General features: G+C 39.1%; 1 protein-coding gene across 1 annotated transcript; it reads left to right on the forward strand.

Annotated features, from left to right (window-relative positions):
• Nucleotides 1–15,729: 15,729 nt before the first annotated feature.
• Nucleotides 15,730–20,140, forward strand: LOC134222514 (prestin-like). Its single transcript, XM_062701661.1, has 6 exons — nt 15,730–15,776; nt 16,537–16,649; nt 17,981–18,327; nt 18,387–18,488; nt 18,556–18,953; nt 19,098–20,140. The coding sequence occupies exons 1-6, from the start codon at nt 15,730–15,732 to the stop codon at nt 20,122–20,124; spliced, it is 2,034 nt and encodes a 677-aa protein (XP_062557645.1). The 3' UTR covers nt 20,125–20,140.
• The last annotated feature ends 678 nt before the right edge of the window (nt 20,141–20,818 follow it).

Here is a 20,818-nt window from a genome sequence, read left to right on the forward strand (position 1 = left end):
ATTTCCGGGCACGGCTTTTTGCGACCATATTCTGTTTTTCGTCACGGTTTGGGGATTTCTGAACCTTAAACGTACGTAGTCCAGCTCGAGTTTTGGTATTCTGCACGAATGTCTTCCTGACCAAAGGTTGAGAGTAAAACGATAACTTGTTTTGATGTTGTGAAATCGCCGAATATGATTATATAATTTGATATATTTTTGGTCGTTTTAACGGTTAATATAACAAAAATGAATAGCAGAAAAATCTTACTGTGACATCAAATCGAAAACTATTCCTGCTATCGATGAGAGCAAATCGAAAACTAAATTTGATATTGGATCCGATAACAAAATAAGTTCACAGTTTGATGTCAGATTATACAATTTAGAAATCTACAGCAAATGGAATCAAAATATATCAGCCATGATGATTCATTGGATTTGGATTGGATTGAATTTGGATTGGATTTGGATTGGATTTGGATTGGATTTGGATTGGATTCGAATTGGATTTAAATTGGATTTGGATTGGATTCGGTTGGATTTGGATTGGATTTTTATTGGTTTGGATTTGGATTGGATTTGGATTTGGATTTGTATTGGTTTGATTGGTTGAATTGGTTTGGATTGGTTTGGTTGATTTGGATTGGTTGGATTGGTTTGGATTGGTTTGGATTGGTTTGGATTGGTTTGGATTGGTTTGGTTGGTTTGGATTGGTTTGGATTGGTTTGAATTGGTTTGGATTGGTTTGGTTTGGATTGGTTTGGTTGGTTTGGATTGGTTTGGTTGGTTTGGATTGGTTTGGATTGGTTTGGATTGGTTTGGTTGGTTTGGTTGGTTTGGATTGGTTTGGATTGGTTTGGTTGGTTTGGATTGGTTTGATTGGTTTGGATTGGTTTGGATTGGTTTGGATTGGTTTTGGTTGGTTTGGATTGGTTTGGATTGGTTTGGATTGGTTTGGATTGGTTTGGATTGGTTTGGATTGGTTTGGATTGGTTTGGATTGGTTTGGATTGGTTTGGTTGGTTTGGATTGGTTTGGTTGGTTTGATTGGTTTGGATTGGTTTGGATTGGTTTGGATTGGTTTGGATTGGTTTGGATTGGTTTGGATTGGTTTGTTGGTTTGATTGGTTTGGATTGGTTTGTATTGGTTTGGATTGGTTTGGATTGGTTTGGATTGGTTGGATTGGTTTTGGTTGGTTTAGTTGGTTTGGTTGGTTTGGATTGGTTTGGATTGGTTTGGATTGAATGTGGATTGGTTTGGATTGGTTTCGGTTGGTTTGGATTGGTTTGGATTGGTTTGGTTGGTTTGGATTGGTTTGGATTGGTTTGGTTGGTTTGGTTTGGTTGGTTTGGATTGGTTTGGATTGGTTTGGATTGGTTTGGTTGGATTGGTTTGGATTGGTTTGGATTGGTTGGATTGGGTTTGGTTTGGATTGGTTTGGATTGGATTGGTTGGGGTTGGATTGGATTTGGATTGGTTTGGTTGGTTTGGATTGGTTTGGATTGGTTTGGATTGGTTTGGTTGGTTTGGATTGGTTTGGATTGGTTTGGATTGGTTTGGATTGGTTTGGTTGGATTTGGATTGGTTTGGATTGGTTTGGATTGGTTTGGTTGGTTTGGATTGGTTTGGTTGGTTTGGATTGGTTTGGATTGGTTTGGTTGGTTTGGATTGGTTTGGTTGGTTTGGATTGGTTTGGATTGGTTTGGATTGGTTGGTTGGTTGGTTGGTTGTGTTGGTTTGGATTGGTTTGGATTGGTTTGGATTGGTTTGGTTGGTTTGGATTGGTTTGGATTGGTTTGGTTGGTTTGGTTGGTTTGGATTGGTTTGGATTGGTTTGGTTGGTTTGGATTGGTTTGGATTGGTTTGGTTGGTTTGGATTGGTTTGGTTGGTTTGGTTGGTTGGTTTGGATTGGTTTGGTTGGTTTGGATTGGTTTGGATTGGTTTGGATTGGTTTGGTTGGTTTGGATTGGTTTGGATTGGTTTGGATTGGTTTGGATTGGTTTGGTTGGTTTGGTTGGTTTGGATTGGTTTGGATTGGTTTGGTTGGTTTGGATTGGTTTGGATTGGTTTGGGATTGGTTTGGATTGGTTTGGATTGGTTTGGATTGGTTTGGATTGGTTTGGTTGGTTGGATTGGTTTGGATTGGTTTGGTTGGTTTGGATTGGTTGGATTGGTTGGATTGGTTTGGATTGGTTTGGATTGGTTTGGATTGGTTTGGATTGGTTTGGATTGGTTTGGATTGGTTTGGTTGGTTTGGTTGGTTTGGATTGGTTTGGTTGGTTGGATTGGTTTGGATTGGTTTGGATTGGTTTGGATTGGTTTGGATTGGTTTGGTTGGTTTGGATTGGTTTGGTTGGTTTGGATTGGTTTGGTTGGTTTGGATTGGTTTGGATTGGTTGGTTTGGTTTGGTTTGGTTTGGATTGGTTTGGATTGGTTTGGTTTGGATTGGTTTGGATTGGTTTGGATTGGTTTGGATTGGTTTGGATTGGTTTGGATTGGTTCGGATTGGTTTGGTTGGTTTGGTTGGTTTGGTTGGTTTGGTTTGGTTTGGATTGGTTTGGTTTGGATTGGTTTGGATTGGTTTGGATTGGTTTGGATTGGTTTGGATTGGTTTGGATTGGTTTGGTTGGTTTGGTTTGGTTGGTTGGTTTGGATTGGTTTTGGATTGGTTTGGATTGGTTTGGATTGGTTTGGATTGGTTTGGATTGGTTTGGATTGGTTTGGTTGGTTTGGATTGGTTGGTTTGATTGGTTTGGATTGGTTTGGATTGGTTTGGATTAATTTGGATTGGTTTGGATTGGTTGGATTGGTTTGGATTGGATTGGGTTGGGATTGGTTTGGTTTGATTTGGATTGGTTTGGATTGGTTTGGATTGGTTTGGTTGGTTTGGATGGGGATTTGGTTTGGTTTGGATTGGTTTGGATTGGTTTGGTTGGTTTGGATTGGTTTGGATTGGTTTGGTTGGTTTGGATTGGTTTGGATTGGTTTGGATTGGTTTGGTTGGTTTGGATTGGTTTGGATTGGTTTGGTTGGTTGGATTGGTTTGGATTGGTTTGGTTTGGTTGGTTTGGTTGGTTTGGATTGGTTTGGTTGGTTTGGTTGGTTTGGATTGGTTTGGATTGGTTTGGATTGGTTTGGGATTGGTTTGGATTGGTTTGGATTGGTTTGGATTGGTTTGGTTGGTTTGGATTGGTTTGGATTGGTTTGGATTGGTTTGGATTGGTTTGGGTTGGTTTGATTGGATTTTGATTGGTTTGGATTGGATTTGGTTGGTTTGGATTGGTTTGGATTGGTTTGGATTGGTTTGGATTGGATTTGGTTTGGTTGGTTTGGTTTGTGTTGGTTTGTGTTGGTTTGTGTTGGTTTGGATTGGTTTGGATTGGTTGGATTGGTTTGGATTGGTTTGGTTGGTTGGATTGGATTGGGTTGGGATTGGTTTGGTTGGTTTGGATTGGTTTGGATTGGTTTGGATTGGTTTGGATTGGTTTGGATTGGTTTGGATTGGTTGGGTTGGGATTGGTTGGTTTGATTTGGATTGGTTTGGATTGGTTTGGATTGGTTTGGTTGGTTTGGATTGGTTTGGATTGGTTTGGATTGGTTTGGTTGGTTTGGATTGGTTTGGATTGGTTTGGTTGGTTTGGATTGGTTTGGATTGGTTTGGATTGGTTTGGTTGGTTTGGATTGGTTTGGATTGGTTTTGATTTGGTTTGATTGGTTTGGATTGGTTTGGTTTGGATTGGTTTGGGTTTGGTTTGGATTGGTTGGATTGGTTTGGATTGGTTTGGTTTGGTTTGGTTTGGTTTGTTGGTTGTGTTGGTTTGTGTTGGTTTGGATTGGTTTGGATTGGTTTGGATTGGTTTGGATTGGTTTGGATTGGTTTGGATTGGTTTGGATTGGTTTGGATTGGTTTGGATTGGATTTGGATTGGTTTGGATTGGTTTGGATTGGATTGGGTTGGGATTGGTTGGTTTGGATTTGGATTGGTTTGGATTGGTTTGGTTGGTTTGGATTGGTTGGTTGGTTTGGATTGGTTTGGATTGGTTTGGATTGGTTTGGATTGGTTTGGATTGGTTTGGATTGGTTTGGTTGGTTTGGATTGGTTTGGATTGGTTTGGATTGGTTTGGATTGGTTTGGGATTGGTTGGATTGGTTTGGATTGGTTTGGTTGGTTTGGATTGGTTGGATTGGTTTGGATTGGTTTGGATTGGTTGGTTTGGTTGGTTTGGTTTGGTTTGGATTGGTTTGGATTGGTTTGGTTGGTTTGGATTGGTTTGGATTGGTTTGGATTGGTTTGGATTGGTTTGGTTGGTTTGGTTGGTTTGGATTGGTTTGGATTGGTTTGGATTGGTTTGGTTTGGTTTGGATTGGTTTGGTTGGTTTGGATTGGTTTGGATTGGTTTGGTTGGTTTGGTTGGTTTGGATTGGTTTGGATTGGTTTGGATTGGTTTGGATTGGTTTGGATTGGTTTGGTTGGTTTGGATTGGTTTGGATTGGTTTGGTTGGTTTGGTTGGTTTGGATTGGTTTGGTTGGTTTGGTTGGTTTGGATTGGTTTGGATTGGTTTGGATTGGTTGGTTTGGATTGGTTTGGATTGGTTTGGATTGGTTTGGATTGGTTTGGTTGGTTTGGATTGGTTTGGATTGGATTTGGATTGGATTTTGATTGGATTTTGATTAGATTTGGTTTGGATTTGGATTGGATTTGGATTGGATTTGGATTTGGATTGGATTGGATTTGGATTGGTTTTGGATTGGATTTGGATTGGATACGGATTGGATTGGATTTGGATTGTATTTGGATTTGGATTGGATTTGGATTGGATTTGGATTGGATTTGGATTGGATTTGGATTGGATTTGGATTTGGATTGAATTTGGATTGGATTTGGATTGGATTTGGATTGGATTTGGATTGGATTTGGATTGGATTTGGATTGGATTTGGATTGGATTTGGATTGGATTTGGATTGGATTGGATTTGGATTAGATTTTGAATAGCTTGGATTTTCTTATCTTTATTAGGTTGTTCTTAAAACTTATTAGTAATGAAGTTCAACATCGCTTAGTTTTGGATTGCATTTGGGTAAGATTTGGAATGGTTTTTGGAAGAAATTGTCATTGTATTTGACAAACAAATGAAGGCCATTGGCTTCGTAAATTTGTTGTTCTCTAATTATCCAACGAAAGTATGAATCACGTTTTATCTTTCGCGACTCATAGTTTGGGAACCCACACTCTGAATCATTGTTCTGGTATTAAAACCATGATGTTGAGTCAAGTTTATTTTCGGGCCGTACACTAATAACGTAAGCAATTTTTCTGGGTTATTAAAACCGCCACCTCCCTGTAAGATTTTTCCCATACAAATATTTTTTTATTTACATGGAGCGTAAGAAAATGGCAGACCCCCCTTCCCCCATAAGTGCTCACGTAATTAACGTACGACCCCTTTGGTGTGCAGTTTTCATTGGAGTTAACCGGTTGCTCAATTGCAACCGATGTTCACCTTCGTCTCATTTAAATAATACAGGAGAAAAACAAGCATTGCATCCTATACTAGAAGAGTTTTTTAGCGTTTTCAATGAGAGAAGAAGAGAAATGTGGGGTTTGAGTAAAATGCCTTTAGCGTGTGTTAATAGATTCACACATCAGCGTGCCAATCGGCGAGCAGTAAGGAACTACTACAGGAAGATTATATCAATCCGAATCAAGCAAAGAATATCCATGAAATAAAACTAACATAAATAGTGATGAACTTTGTAAACATCTTAAAAATCACTCTAATGAAGCTTAAAAAACTAACATAAAAATCATAGAAATACATTTGAAGGGTTATAAAGGTAAATGATACTTAACAAACTCCTAATGCGTTATTTCAATGAACATAATAACCCCACCGAAGGCCAACGAACGATTGCATCAATCGTTTGTTAGAAGACGATAATCAGGATCACACTCGTAGTTGTTTTCTCAAAAGTGAATTCTTCAAAATCCTATTGTTTGTGAAAAGTCCTCGTGAAGTCTGAAATTAGGGGAAAGTCATGACTTGGCCTCTTCTAGTCAGACCTCCGCGGCGCGCACACGCATAGAGATGTCGTAAAATCTCGATGGATCGATTACTCGCAATTCTTGACGATTATTAAATCGATTCATCATTGAGTAATAATCGATTCAAAATTAATCTTTAATCACAACGATGAATCGATTAATTGAAGTAATCGACATCTTAGAGTTGTCGTAAAATCACGATGAATCGATTAGTAACTAAACGATTACTCTAGATTCTTGTCGATTATTGAATCGATTAATCGTTGAGAAGTAATCGATTCAAAATTAATCTATTATCACAACGATTAATCGATTAATCGAAGTAATCGTTGCTTTGATTTGCAATGTTTTTGTAATGACGAACCACAACTAGAGCACGACCCTACGCCACAACTTTTTTGACGGATGAGCATTTGAAATAACTCAAACCTAAATCCCAACCCTTTCCATCCTGATATTACGCAATCTAACCTTGAGTCGCCACGAGTATCTTGGTCAATGTCCCTTTCCTGTTAATAAAAATTATATAGTTTGTTAACATCATGAAGCGTCTTGGCTCCGATTAGTGTTTTACACGCCTGAGCCTGTCAAATAAATGCAATAGATAAAAACATAAAAATAAATTCAAAAATTGGACCGTTAGGGCAAACGATCCGATAGTCGTGGGTGTTCCTATAAATAGTTGCGGTAGTACAGTGTGCGTTAAATCTACGAATAAATCGCAGCAACCCATCACGTTTAATGATAAAACGATATGTCAACATACGAAGGAAGTAAAAACAGCATTGGTTATCTTCAAAAACTGGTAAATATCTAGAAAATACCTTATGTAATTTTCGCCTGTGCACCAATAGTTGCGGTAGTGTTCCTATAGTTGCGAGTCCCGTAAGAAAATAACGGGATTCGTAACTTTAGGAACACGAATTACAAAATACCGCAACTATTGGAACAGTGTACCAATAATTGGAGTTGATATTTTAGGACGGAATACATGGAATACATACGACGGAAGCATTTTACAATAAAATAGATGGGGAACGCTTTCGAATATATATTCAAGGTAAGCGAAATAAAATTTCGTTCAATTCTAGGAAAATGAATAGTGTTGGAACGTGCTTAGTTCCTCCACTATTGGATCATTTACCCTATTTGTTTGAAATGCATTTTTTCTACAATTTTCACATTTTTCCTGATGTTTGTGGTGCCATGAGTTTTCATCACAGAGGCATTCAAGGCAAGTCAATTTTTCGATTTACCGCCACCATTTTTCCATAGTGCATTTGTTGTAGGATTTATAATTTGGCCAAAAATATTTCAATTTTTCCTATTGTGAGCCGTGACGAATTTGTGAATGCAGAATCGGTGCAAACCAACAACGATTTTTTGCTGCTAAATATTATGCTTGTGCTGTAAGACTCGCGGCTACAAAGCAAGACCATGCTGAGGATAGCTGGGTTCGATTCCCGGTGCCGGTCTAGGCAATTTTCGGATTGGAAATTGTCTTGACTTCCCTGGGCATAAAAGTATCATCGTGCTAGCCTCATGATATACGAATTCAAAAATGGTAACCTGGCTTAGAAGCTTCGCGGTTAATAACTGTGGAAGTGCTTAATGAACACTAAGCTGCGAAGTGGCTCTGTCCCAGTGTGGGGATGTAATGCCAATAAGAAGAAGAAGAAGAAGAAGAAGATTATGCTTGGCATGTGTCGTCATGAGAAGACTTTTATGCAACGTACACACCAGTCAAGCAGTTCGACGAACATTGACTCCACCCCCAAGAAAACGCTTCGGTTGCTGCTTTGTTTGAACGTGTGTGAAGTTGTTCGAACAACAATTTGACAGTTGGCGGCTCGGTTGGAAAAAATTAAAACGGTTTAATTTTGGTTTGAGTTGTCGGGGGTGGAGTCAAGGTTCGCCGAACATGTTTGAGCATTTGTAGTGAAGTTGCACAAACCCCCATATATTTTTTGATGGTTGGTGCTCAAGTTGGCGCTTCGGTCGTTCGTGTGTGATATTGTTGGTCGAATAAATTGATTGTTCGTGTCGCTGTTGATAAAACTTGATGGATGTTTGAATTAACGAGAGGTGGAGTCAATGTTGGTCAAACTGCTTGACCGTGTGTACGTTCCATTATGCATTGCACAGGCCACTCCGGTCTTAGTCTGGTAATAAATAAATGTGTCGTCATGAGCAGCCTCGTGTCTTGTTCCAGTATAAGGATGTCAAATCAGCGTACTACAATCGTACAAGGATGCATTTGAAGTTCAGATTAGACTGTTTTTCTTGCGTTCTGGTTTAAACTAGAAATGGCATTTTTCTTGTTTAGCAGACATTTATGGGAATTGTGAGGCATCATCAACCAAAATAAAGGGGTTAATGTTTTGATTTTGTTTTGAGGGCGAGATGTTTTATAATCTAGTCACGTTTTATAATCATGACTGATTCAAAAATTCGTGGCTTATTTTTTTACTCTTTTATTAAATAGGTGAACGACTGATAACACTTTTGTAGAACAATTGTATATGGAAATATAAAAGTTGAAGTAGGTATTTGATGCCAATATGTTAACCGAACGGCTTAATGTTGTCAAGAGCTCTGTAATAAATTTGGTGAACGGTGTCCTTGAAACATGGATAATGTTATAAATATTGGGGGAATATAAGAAACCAACTTATACATCTATCTTTTCAATTAAATTCGTTTTGACTTTTTTGGAAAATTGATGTCACCATTCCATTTGGTTTAGGGCCATTTGCATTCTTTAGATGATCGGCGACACACTCCGTCTTATTCGCTACTCGTCATCAGCTTTGTTGCGTTGCGTTGCGTTGCGTTGCGTTGTAACGGAGTATTTCGTAGATTGCATACTGATAGTTGTCATGTATATTCTTTACCTTTCTTACCCCAATTGCTTATGGATTTCCATTTGGGATTCAATGGAAATCCAATTGAAATCCAAAATGATAAAACATGAAAGCTATCATTGCCGGCCACGCCCATCTTCTCCGTTACTAGGAAAGGGAAGGAAATGATGATATGACATCTACTTAACGAGAGGCCAGCGACTCACCGACGCCCTCATAGATGTCAAGGAATTGGATGGTGGGTAGGGTATGTGGTTTAGGAGTATCATTATAAGCAAATGATAGAAAATTTGTGGAAATACGTTGGGAGTGACTTTGCTAAGAAATTTATGTCACTCCATTATCCTTCCCGATGATTTTCCTCGGATGGGGCGAAGGTATTAGCCTTGCCCTGGCTAATAGCCTAGGTTTAAGCGCCTTTGCTCGCTCTCTGAAACGAAAAAGAGCAAAAAGAAATTAAATTCCCTTTCCCCCCTGATATGATAATGATTTTGATCAACAAATGAATTCTAAGTGGATGAATAAATGATCAAACGGCTGCAAACAAGCCTCTATTGTCGTAGCAGAAGCAAACCCGCCTCAATACGACAGGCAGAAGCACATGTTTGTGATTCAAACGCGATCGACTGTTGCTCAATTTCGATACACATAGTTGGGTAGAGAGAAAAGATATGAAATATTGCTAAAGTAGGATTCGATGGATATGGGAAATTGACTCATATGCCAACGTTATTAGCTGGTTATGGGACAGCTTTCTCGCAAGGGCAGCTGTTGTATAATTGGTAATACGTCCGTGTTTTTAATGGAATAATGCGGGTTCAAGTCCCACCGGCAGCCGAGCTCTCCCTCGCACACCTCATAAAAAACACCCTCCAATGGCAAACCCAACTATGTGCATCAAAAACAAAATCCCATCCAAAAAAGAAAAAATCCGACCTCCCTTACAATTGATGACTTGTAAAAGCAGGTATATCGAACCCGTGCGTTTTTATCCAATTACACTAGACGCTACCGAACCCTGCGATAATAGTTCATATAATTTCATTTTAATATAATTCATAATCCATACTTTACTACAATTATCTACATTTTTTACATAAAACCATTAGTTTCAATGAATGCAAGGCACAATGGTTTGTAAGATAATTCGCTATTGGGTGTTCTAAAACAAAATCCAATTATAAGCTGGAATGAAGCAAATTATTTCTTTCTCCTCATTGTTACCGTGTAAAGCCTCTAATTTAATAGTATATAGTCACAAATATAGAACACATAGTTAAATTATATAAAAAAATCATTGTAATGGTTGTGTTGCGTACCCTACATTATTGTCGATTATTTGTCGAAATAAACACAACTCGATCGTCACGCCACAAAAAATGAAAAAACAGATATACATACGTAGGGTCTACTATACTTTATAATACGAAGTTGACTTGTTAAATAAGAAAAGCAATATTTAAATCAGACAAATACATGAATGTAAGGGTGGATCTCACCGGTGTTTCCATGAATCTTTAGCAGCATTGATGAGTTTGGTCTCGCGCTCCGGAAAGCACAATAAAGCCACAATTTAAACAAAGCACTATTTTTTTTCTTTATAAGTGTCACTATTCGCTAGTAAGTTTCATATACCATCACATATGAACAATTTTCGTTTACTATTTTTTGAAAATCTAAAACCGTCACACTTCGACTAAACCTTTATTTTTTACATTTGGGTGAAAAACCACAAGAGGCAGAAAAAATGACACATTTTTATTTTCACGTCCGTTTTATTCCACAACTTGCTTGGATCCCAACTAACCTTTTTTTTTTTCACTACTCGTCATCAGCTTTGTCTACGCAAATTTGAATGCAGCATTATCTTATGCAGTTTCATACAACATTCGAACTGATTGTTTGGACATGAACGTCACCTAAAAATGACATTTCTGTCTCAAACAATTGAAGGTTTCAACCAAACAGCTATTTTATAGATTGTATTTTCATGTATACCTAAGCACTTCGCATATCTAATCTCATACTTGCGCAGCCAATACTTGAAAGCATCCTGGAAAATGACGGTTTCTAAATTCCGTCATTTTTCTTTTCATACGGCCAGGCCAACTACGCAGTATGTACCGCAGAGATGATTTCTAGATACTGAGCGACCTCAGAATTTGTAAACCCTTATAGCCTATTCAGATTGGGCTATTTATGACTTTGTTAAGTGAGAGGGTATCCAATTATTACGAGGTGTTCAGACTGCAGCAAGATAATATATCTTGACGTTTCCATGTTTCCTCATTTGCACGCTAATACAGGGTTGAATTCAAGGAGAGTTTTAAAATTTAATTTGCGAAATCAAGCATTTGTGTGGCGACAATCGAACATTTTTTTCTGAACAAAGTTTCCACGAAAAAAAAAATATTTAAAAAAAATATGAAAAGGGATTTTCGAAGAATATTTGAAGCTCTCATTAAGGATAATGACCGAAGCTACATTAGTTGGGTGCGCCGTTCTTCGGGGAATCAGACTATTCCTCAATTTATTTTTAAGTTTAAAAAGTATTTTGATTCTGTACTATGATCGAACGGAGATTTGATAGAAAAATTTAGATACTTTTGGGAATTCTCACAAATAAATAAAAAAAAGGACGATTGGACAAATTTTCAAGAAATACTATCGAACTAAAATGTATTTCCACCAGTATCTCCATGTATGAAGGGCAACTCAGCAATTTTTTTTTTTTTCAAAAATGAAAACTGAACCATTGCGTTCTACTCGGGGAAGATTCAAATATGACGTCCACTACTTTTTGAGATTTCTAGACCACCCCCCTCCCCTCTGTCACGCTTTTTTGTAGACCTAGTACATTCAGTGTCACAAAAGCTTAGACCCCCTCCCCCCCTAAAACCTGTGACATCATTGTTGAATGACCCCTCGACAATCAATGATACAGCTTCTAACAAAATCGAATCGTGTGAATGTGATATAATTTAAACTGGATTTTGGATGAATTAATGCATTACCAATCCATGTTTTATTTAAGGTTATTCTACTTTATATATACATCCCATTCAAAACGTACAGTTGTCCCACGTGAAAAATGATGAAATCCAAAGTAGGAGCAGAATTGAAACAATTTATGAAATCATGTTTATTCATCAAATATATTCGTTTTACAACCATTCCTACGTTTTAAATTGTATTCCGCATTGGCCCTTGAACTTTGAAAATTTATTCGATTTGTTCTATTAAATCTAGGTTTAAGTTAAATACTTCATGTTAATTCTAGAGAGCATCTGTTTTTTAAACAATTCATGTTGAATAAGTGGAGAATAAATAATTATCATCATTATTTTTCATCATATAAAATGCTTTCCACAAAACCATCATCCGAGTTATTCTTCAGCGCTCAGAAGATTTCCATCTAACATGCATTCGACCCTGCTGCGACAGAAAGAGCATGACTGTCAACTACGAAACGAAATGAAAACAGAGAGAATTTTCTCTCTGGCAAAGAGAGCGTGACGCTTGTCAGTTTTGTTTTGTTGAATTTCTCCCTGCATCCCAGTTAGAACGAAAGCTCTCTCGTAATAATTGTTCGTAATAAATTCTTTATGACTCTTTTCACCGGGTATCTTTTGACAGCGCAAAATGTATGGAATATTACGTAAATAATGATATCATAAAGCGTATTTACCCTGAAACGCCAATTATTATGTCATTAATGGCGTAATCTGAATAGACTATTAAAGTCGATCCATACCATGAAACCGAAGGGTTATTAAGAAAGCGTTGACTTCCCGTACCAAACGCTTTCAGTTAGTATAAATAGTAATCAAATGTTTCGTTGGGAGCGAAGCTATTTAAAAGTTATGAAATGCTCCATTCGGCAAGTGATGGTTGACGTCGTGTTCAGAATAACTACGTTCACTATAAATAAGAAAATAAGAAAATTATCATTAGTAGACGGTAACGTCAGCTTCTTTCCTCGGTAACAGATGTGATGACAATTCTGAAAATAAAAGAAGCGCTAGCACAACATCTGAAGATTGGACACTTTAATTATACTCATGTTATTTTTGAAATGCTTTTCTAGACTGCTATCAGAAATCAAGGGGGGTTAAATCCTTGATTTCAATCTAAGAAAAACATTACAGGGACATGAGTATTACTATTTGCGGTCGGGTAGCATCTAGGAAGTTGGAAGGAAGGATTAGTGTAGTATTTACTTAATGACTTACCGACAATTTCATAAGCACTACAGAATTGGAAATTGGGGAAGGTTTTCGTTGGGCCAGGATTTGCCTGTAGCTGGCAATGTGACCGTGGTAGATCTTACCCCGTAACACACCACGTAAAGGTATCTACCCAGCATTACGGGAATGTATATCTAAGCACTTCGCATATTGCTTAAAACTAGAAATGGCGTTTTTTTGTATGGAAAGGGTATTTCTCGCTTAACTTTTCAAAAGGTCATAAGTAACATTTTTTTCATGAATTAATTTGAGTGGTGCAATCAAAAGCTTTCATATTGGTCTGTTGGTTGCGCTATTCAAATTAAATCATGAAAAAAAATGTTACTTAGGACCTTTTGAAAAGTTCAGCGAGATTTCTTTGTAAATTCGCTCTCACCCACGATCAGTGTTGTAGAATGTCATTTGCATTAATTTCTTTAATTATCCAAGAACTTTTTTTCAGAAGCTAGATATATTTTTGTAGCTTTTTAATATTCCTATCACTTTGTCTTGAAAAACATCACTGTCGCCACAACTGTAAATATATAATCCGATTCGTGAAACGCAAAATGTTAATTAAATAGCATTATATTTAACGACAATTGACATTTCGGTCAGTTTTCAATCTATAGTCTAAGACTTCATTTTAAGAGCAATGAACATTCGGACAAAAGTATAGGCACAGATATCTGTGGTATAGGGTTATGGATTATGGAATAAATTTGACTTTTAAAAATGTTTAGAAAAAGTCAGTCAAAAGGCATGTAAATGACAATTTACAACACATGCCACGCCCACGACATGAAAGTGTTGTAGGCAATATTTTGAGATTTTTATTAATAAAGCATCAATTTATTGCTATACATTTCGGTATCAATCGGCATACTCGGTAAATTAAAAAAAAAACTATAATTTATCCTCCTTCGGTGATGTGATAATGTATTTTTTGATGAAATATTTTAATCGAATCAAACACGTAGAAATCATGCAATGATGGAAACCGCGCATCGAAATATAATCGCCCTAGTAACGTTTTGGTTTTATGACACTTTTGTGGAGCAAATAATGATCTTTAAGAGCGTTATAATACCTACAATTTTTCTTGGGCGCTTCTCTGGTCCATGATTCTGGTTGCCACTCGATGATTTATCACAGAATTTTTACGAACGTCATCGTTGTGATTAAATTATCTGCAGCAAACTCGGCGGCCATCACTGGGTACTGACCCCATTGAAGTTTAAGCAGTCATTATTTGGTTGTGTATTGCATTTTGTATTATGAAGAGAAAATTTCTCTAATCAACTTTCTATTGTATCAAATGGTAGTGCTGGAAAGACTAATTTTTAATGAGGAAAGATCCAATAATTAAGTAACGTTGGCTAAATATTTTGTTTGGATCATCACACTTCAGGCAAGCTTCCCCCCTTACCCTTCTTACCCTTCTAAACATTACCTAATTTATGAATCCAATCACCAACAACAAGCAAAAGATAGTCTAAATCTTGTGGCAGATATGACTTACAATCTGCTTCAAATGATGATACTACTTGCGTCACCTTAGCGATACAGTTTCTACAGCACCCAGCATCGATGGCGCCACTGATGCCGCTTTTGGCGGCCGTTGTTGAAACGACGTATCCACTGTCTGTGAAATCTTTGTTAGAACCAAACATGTAAGTTGCACACGTTTGATGTCTGTGCTTGAGTGCATGGCGAATTTCTTCGTTTCAATGGTTTGATTGAAAGACAACTGAGCTATTAGTCACTAAAGGACGTAATCCTACGTCAAAAAACCTTGCTTTCATCTATCTCCAGAACAGTGGGTTCAGAACTGTTAGACTCGTCACCGGATCCATCCGGAAAACATTTAACAAACCCGGAACTGGCGCCGCAGTTCTTTTCGCAGTCTGTATGAACGTAAAAAGCCAAATAGTAAATAATAACACTGAAATCGAATTGCACAGCTGACTACCGTACCGAGTGTCTGAGCTAAAAGAACAAGGAAAAAGCGACAGCTTCATTCGATTGGCCCTTAGTTGTCGATCCTCATCGACAACGTAAGGACATACCGTAGTTAGTTCCGGCTCGAGAGGCGTCTACGCGACACAAGATCGTGTTCACAGTACTTAGTGCAGCGTGGTCAGCTGTCAACGTCTTTACCACCATTCATCATCTTTGGCGTATTTGGCAGAGACAGACACAGTACTTATCTCTTAGAAAAGCACCACACAACAGCTGCAGCACGTTCCGCAGACAGGTTAGTCGGTCAATGGTTGGTCACGCGATTGATTGTGAATCACGCAACGCGTGATCAAACCAACTTACGCACAGATGAGATTACAGCGAGGGTGAAGAATCGCTCCAAAGAGCGTTCTGCGGGAAGTTGAAAGTCCGATAGGAGGAGTCTGCTACGGGACAGGGTGTTAAGCAAGTGATCGCGATCTCGTCTAATCGAGAAGATTGAAACGATCGAAAACCAGAGTTCGATAATCATCGACAAAACAGTACAATTGGTGATTTTTGCGACATTTGGATTGTTTGATCTGGTTCAAAGTGAATCTTTGTGTGAGCTGGGTTAGTTGAAGATTTTTTGTCAAATGTCTAATAGTATGCTGATCCAAAAAAGTGGTATCAGTGGCGATGCTACGAATCTCAGGTTGGTAGCGGTAAATAATTAAAACATTCGGAAAGAAAGGTGGTCAAAATTAACCCGAGCTTTCAATTAGGCCTCCCGAGGTGTTGATGATACAGGTAAATGTGTTCATAATATTGTCCTGTAGTTTACGGGTTTACTATGAATGGTATACATTTTTAGTTATAAAAGTCGGTAATCGCTATCTAATAAAATTTATAATTCCCATAGTTTAAGAGATTTAATAATGTAAACAACAGGCAAATGTTCCTGAGATCATCTTCTTCAATGGCTCAACATTTCAACTGGAACTTGGCCTGCTTTTCAACATAGTATTCTATTAGCATTTCTCAGTAATTGATTGAAAGCATAGAAAAGCCCACCATTGCGTGAGTTTGTATCTCGTGAGTCAGGTACAATGGAAAAAGTAGGCCCAAGGCGTCGAGAAAGTTTCCAACCCGAAAACATCCTAGACCGGACCGAGAATTCCAAGGCTACTGGAGACCCCCTGGAGTTGATTCTGATAAAAAAAGATTAAACCTAAAAAAACCTAATAAAACTTTTTTGGCACTGAAATAGGCCGAGACTTGAATTTTTAAATTCTAGTCAATTTCCAAAACGGCTTGACAGTCTGGGCGAACACTCATCTCGTAGAAAATAATTTTACACTTAGTTATTCAATACTTTGACCGCCATTCTTTTGGAAAGCTTCCCCCTTGTTCTCAGCAGATGATTATTCAGATCAATGATTGTGTGACCCCAACTGTTCTGATCATTCCAACAGCAACGACAAGACAAAAATTAAATACGACGAACTGTCCTATCTGGTGTCGAGACAGTGCCTGCAGCAGGAGGAATTCAACCAGTTGTCACAGTACGACAGGGTGAAAGCCTCACGTAAGTATTGCTCAAAACTTGTTCAATCAATCGAGACAAAACATGAGATTTAATCTAAATGGTATGCAGAGGAATGCATCTTAAGTTAGTTTAGCACTTGTACAACAGTCTGTAACAGGATCTAGAATGATGAGTTGTCTATCTGAAGCTAAAGGATAGTCGGTGACGTGACAGTAACAGTTTATTAAGTTTGATAAAGTCCATTTGCTCCATAAAAAAATATTTCAATCAAGGGTGTTTTTAATCATTTAGTAATTTGGTTTCGATCATTCAGTAGTTTGTCTAAAATTCATTCCAATGGATAAATTTCAAAATGTGTTGTATGCAGCGATTGAATCCAAAAGAGAATGAAAAAGTCTCTCACTTATCATCTCTGTATACAGTGTCGGACAAAACTATAAGACCAGAGACCGTTTTTTATACAAAATGATCAGCTTTGAAGGACTGTATCTCGGGTTGTAGTTGTCCAATCAAGCTGAAATTTTGGCTGTCCGTAGGAATTTACCTGAATTTGCCTTAGTCGAGGATACACATTTTTTGGTCCACGGACTTCGAACTTACAGACCTCTGAAAGCACAAAAAATAGGACCACCTCCCGAATCTCTAAAATTAAGAAACAAGACAATAAACTATTTCACTATGTCAAATGACTTTGCTAAATAATTATCATTGGGCCGGTGGTCATGGCTCAATTTTCACCCTGAAAAATTAACCCAAAGTGGTGTTCCTATTTTTGTCCTTTCAGAGGTCTGTAAGTTCAAAGCCCGTGATCCGAAAAATATAAATCCTCGGCTGAGGAAAATTCAGGCAAATTCCACCGGGCAGCCAAAATTTCAGCCAACTACAAGCGCGGTAGAGCGCTGGTTCCGAGAATGGACAATTGCTCATATAAATTTTCAAAATTTTGTATGACCCGTGGACATCTAACACACTCGCCCCTCTCCCTAAGCTGTCCACGTGGTATATGGATAGCCCCAAAGGATAATTTATCTGGATTCACATCGGTAACCTTAGCAGCACAGTTCTGTCTGATTTGGTTGCAGCAACTCCAATGTGACTTGATTTGGTCACATATAAGTCACAGAAACTCAGGTATGACAAGTGTGCTGCTCGGGAAACGATGCGATCTAAGGGATGGGATATAATTTTGGATGATCGCGCGGTCGTTCTGCATACTTCTCAACAACAGGCACAAGCAAGCCTTTACGTACCACCAAGCCTTCACTTCTCCAATGTTCTGCGTAAGCACGTCCGATCTTGTACCATTTAATTTGATTCGATTGATTGTTAAGGAAGGACTGTTTAACAAATTTTATTCTATATCTTCAAAGCATTAGATACCCTTAAAGACGCCATCCGTAGTTGTAACCCATTCGCCGCACTGCTCAAATTCATCCCAATCCTACAATGGCTTCCCAAGTACAACTTCAAAACCGATCTCATGGGAGACATTACTGCCGGCATCACTGTAGCGGTATTGCAAATTCCTCAGGGAATGGCTTACGTTCTTTTGGCCGGAGTTCCGGCCAACGTCGGACTCTACATGGCCTTCTTTCAATGCTTGGTGTACACGGTGTTCGGCACATCACGGCACATCTCGATGGGTACCTTTGCGGTAGTCAGTTTGATGACGTCCAAAGTGGTGGTCACGTATGCGACGCTGCCTTCCCTTACGATTGTGAGTATTCAAAAATAATTAGGCGAGGAACACAATAATATACTTTTCTCATACTGCAGGTGAACTCAACCTACTCAGTACCACCAGAACCATTAGATGATCCTCAATACACGCCAATCCAAGTTGCGACAGCTGTGACTTTTGTTTGCGGAATCTATCATGTAATGCTTATGTCATCATTTGTTATCGGTAAAAATTCTAACAATTTGAACCGCCTTTTCCATACAGTTACTAATGAGTGCCCTGCGACTGGGAACGCTATCATCCCTACTAAGTGAACCACTGGTCAGTAGTTTTACGACTGCGGCTGCCGTGCAAGTTATCATCAGTCAGATGAAGGACCTGGTGGGGGTATCAATCCCTCGGTATAGGGGAGCCTTCAAAACCATCTACTCCTTGCGTGACCTGATCGAGCAGGTGCCGAATAGTAATCTCACAGCCGTCTACACGTCGGTTATTGTGATATCGTTCATGATATTCATGAACGAGTACCTGAAACCAAGGTCATGCTGTCGTTTTCCGATTCCGGCCGAATTGATCGTGGTTGTTGGTGGAACACTGGCATCGTACTTCATCGGGCTGGGACCGAACTTTAATTTGACGCTGGTGGGCACCATTCCAGTTGGGTAAGTTCACGATTAAAAACTCTTGTTATAATTTTCTTTAAACATTCAAGCAGGTCACTTTATCAATCTGATTCCTACATTCCTGCAGAATTTCAAGTTAAAAGGGAACGTTTTAGTTAATTTATAAACTTCGTCTCATTTTAGTCTCCCCGCGCCGGAAATGCCTCCAATATCCCTGTTTAAATTGGTGGCCGTCGACGCCATTGCCATCGCTATCGTCAGCTACTCGATCGTCATGTCCATGGCGTTGGTCTTCGCCCAAAAAGATGGCTACGAAATTCGCCCGAATCAGGAACTGGTGGCCATGGGCGCTACCAACATAGTGACCTCCTTCTTCTCGTGCATCCCGACTGCGTGCTCCCTGTCGCGATCGCTGATTCAGTACCAGTCCGGTGGTAAGACGCAAATCACTGCCACGTTTTCATCCGTGCTGATTCTCGTGGTGCTGCTGTGGATTGGACCGTACTTTGAGTACCTACCGCGGTGCGTGTTGGCGTCGATCATTTTTGTCGCGCTCAAGGAAATGCTGTGGCAGGTGCAGCACATCAAGAAGTTTTATCGTGAGGGATCGCTTGAGCTGTTGATTTGGATGGTGACGTTCCTGACTGTGGTTCTTGTTGACGTCGATATTGGCCTTTTGACCGGGGTGATAATTTCTTTGGTGGCGTTGTACATCAGAGGTTGGAAATCGTATTACAGTTTGCTGGGCACGGTCCCGGATACGGCAATCTATGTGGATCTGGGAAGCCATAACCGGGCAGCAGAGATTCCGCATATCAAGATCTTCAAGTATTCGGGAGCAATCAACTTCGCAAGTCGAGCTACGTTCAAGAAGGCACTGACCAAGGAGGTTGGAATTGATCAACGGTTGTTGAGACGAACTTCACAGTACAATGCAACTGACGCTGGGTTGCAGATCATTCGAACGGTGATCATCGACCTGTCCAGTGTACCACACATAGATACTGCCGCTTGCAAGGTTTTCAACGAGATTAAGAAAGACATGGCCTCGGTCGGGGTGAGCACGTTGATGGCCTGTGCAGCAGATTGCGTGTACGACACGCTGATCCATGCGGAATCGATTGGCGAGGGTGGTTTCCACATATTCCCAACGATTCACGATGCAGTCCTGTACGCGCAAGGTTCGACGTCTACGGTATTAGACGTCTAGGATCAGAGGTGTCAAGAGATAGGAGAGAGTGTGTGTGTGTAAATTTCCAAATATAAATTGACTAAATATAAAAAGCTCCTTTTGATACTACATAAATCTAATGTAGTCCTACGCTGCATACTGGTAATCATTTTCGAATGCCAAGATCAGATTTGAGTCTCATATATTTTTATCCTATTGGTGTATTGTGTTTCTAGGAGTGTTCAGTTTTTCCCTGAATTGCCGTGAGTCAGGATGCTGCCAATCAAAAAAAAAGTAAAATTTGGTTTACTCAAAATTTTTAGCATAGTTCTCTACCATACTATAAGAAAAGATCATATGCATTTTTTGAACATCCTCTAAAATGCCATCAAAAGGGTCTACTATTTTGGGAAATAAAACAAAACAGCATTTAAAATTACTATATTTCAGTTATTCCTCAATCGATCTTGAACTGGCTTTTTTTCTTCAAAAATGCTCGTCGTCGCCGAGGTCGTATATCATAGTTGAACGGTTGTCGTCGTACAGTTCCCCCCAGCCTGTTCCGTGGGAGTTAAAATCTGCCAAGAGCCACCATGCGAGATGTGCGAGATATCTCTATGAGATATCGCGGTGTTTGGAGGAAGATATATCGAGGCCATACTGAGGTTTTTTCCTCGAATAGTTGACTGACATGCCACAACTTCGGTGCCGGACATCGGCGCAAGATCGACTC

The sequence above is a fragment of the Armigeres subalbatus genome, chromosome 3, assembly GCF_024139115.2.
Source record: "Armigeres subalbatus isolate Guangzhou_Male chromosome 3, GZ_Asu_2, whole genome shotgun sequence".
Classification (NCBI taxonomy): Eukaryota; Metazoa; Arthropoda; class Insecta; order Diptera; family Culicidae; genus Armigeres; species Armigeres subalbatus.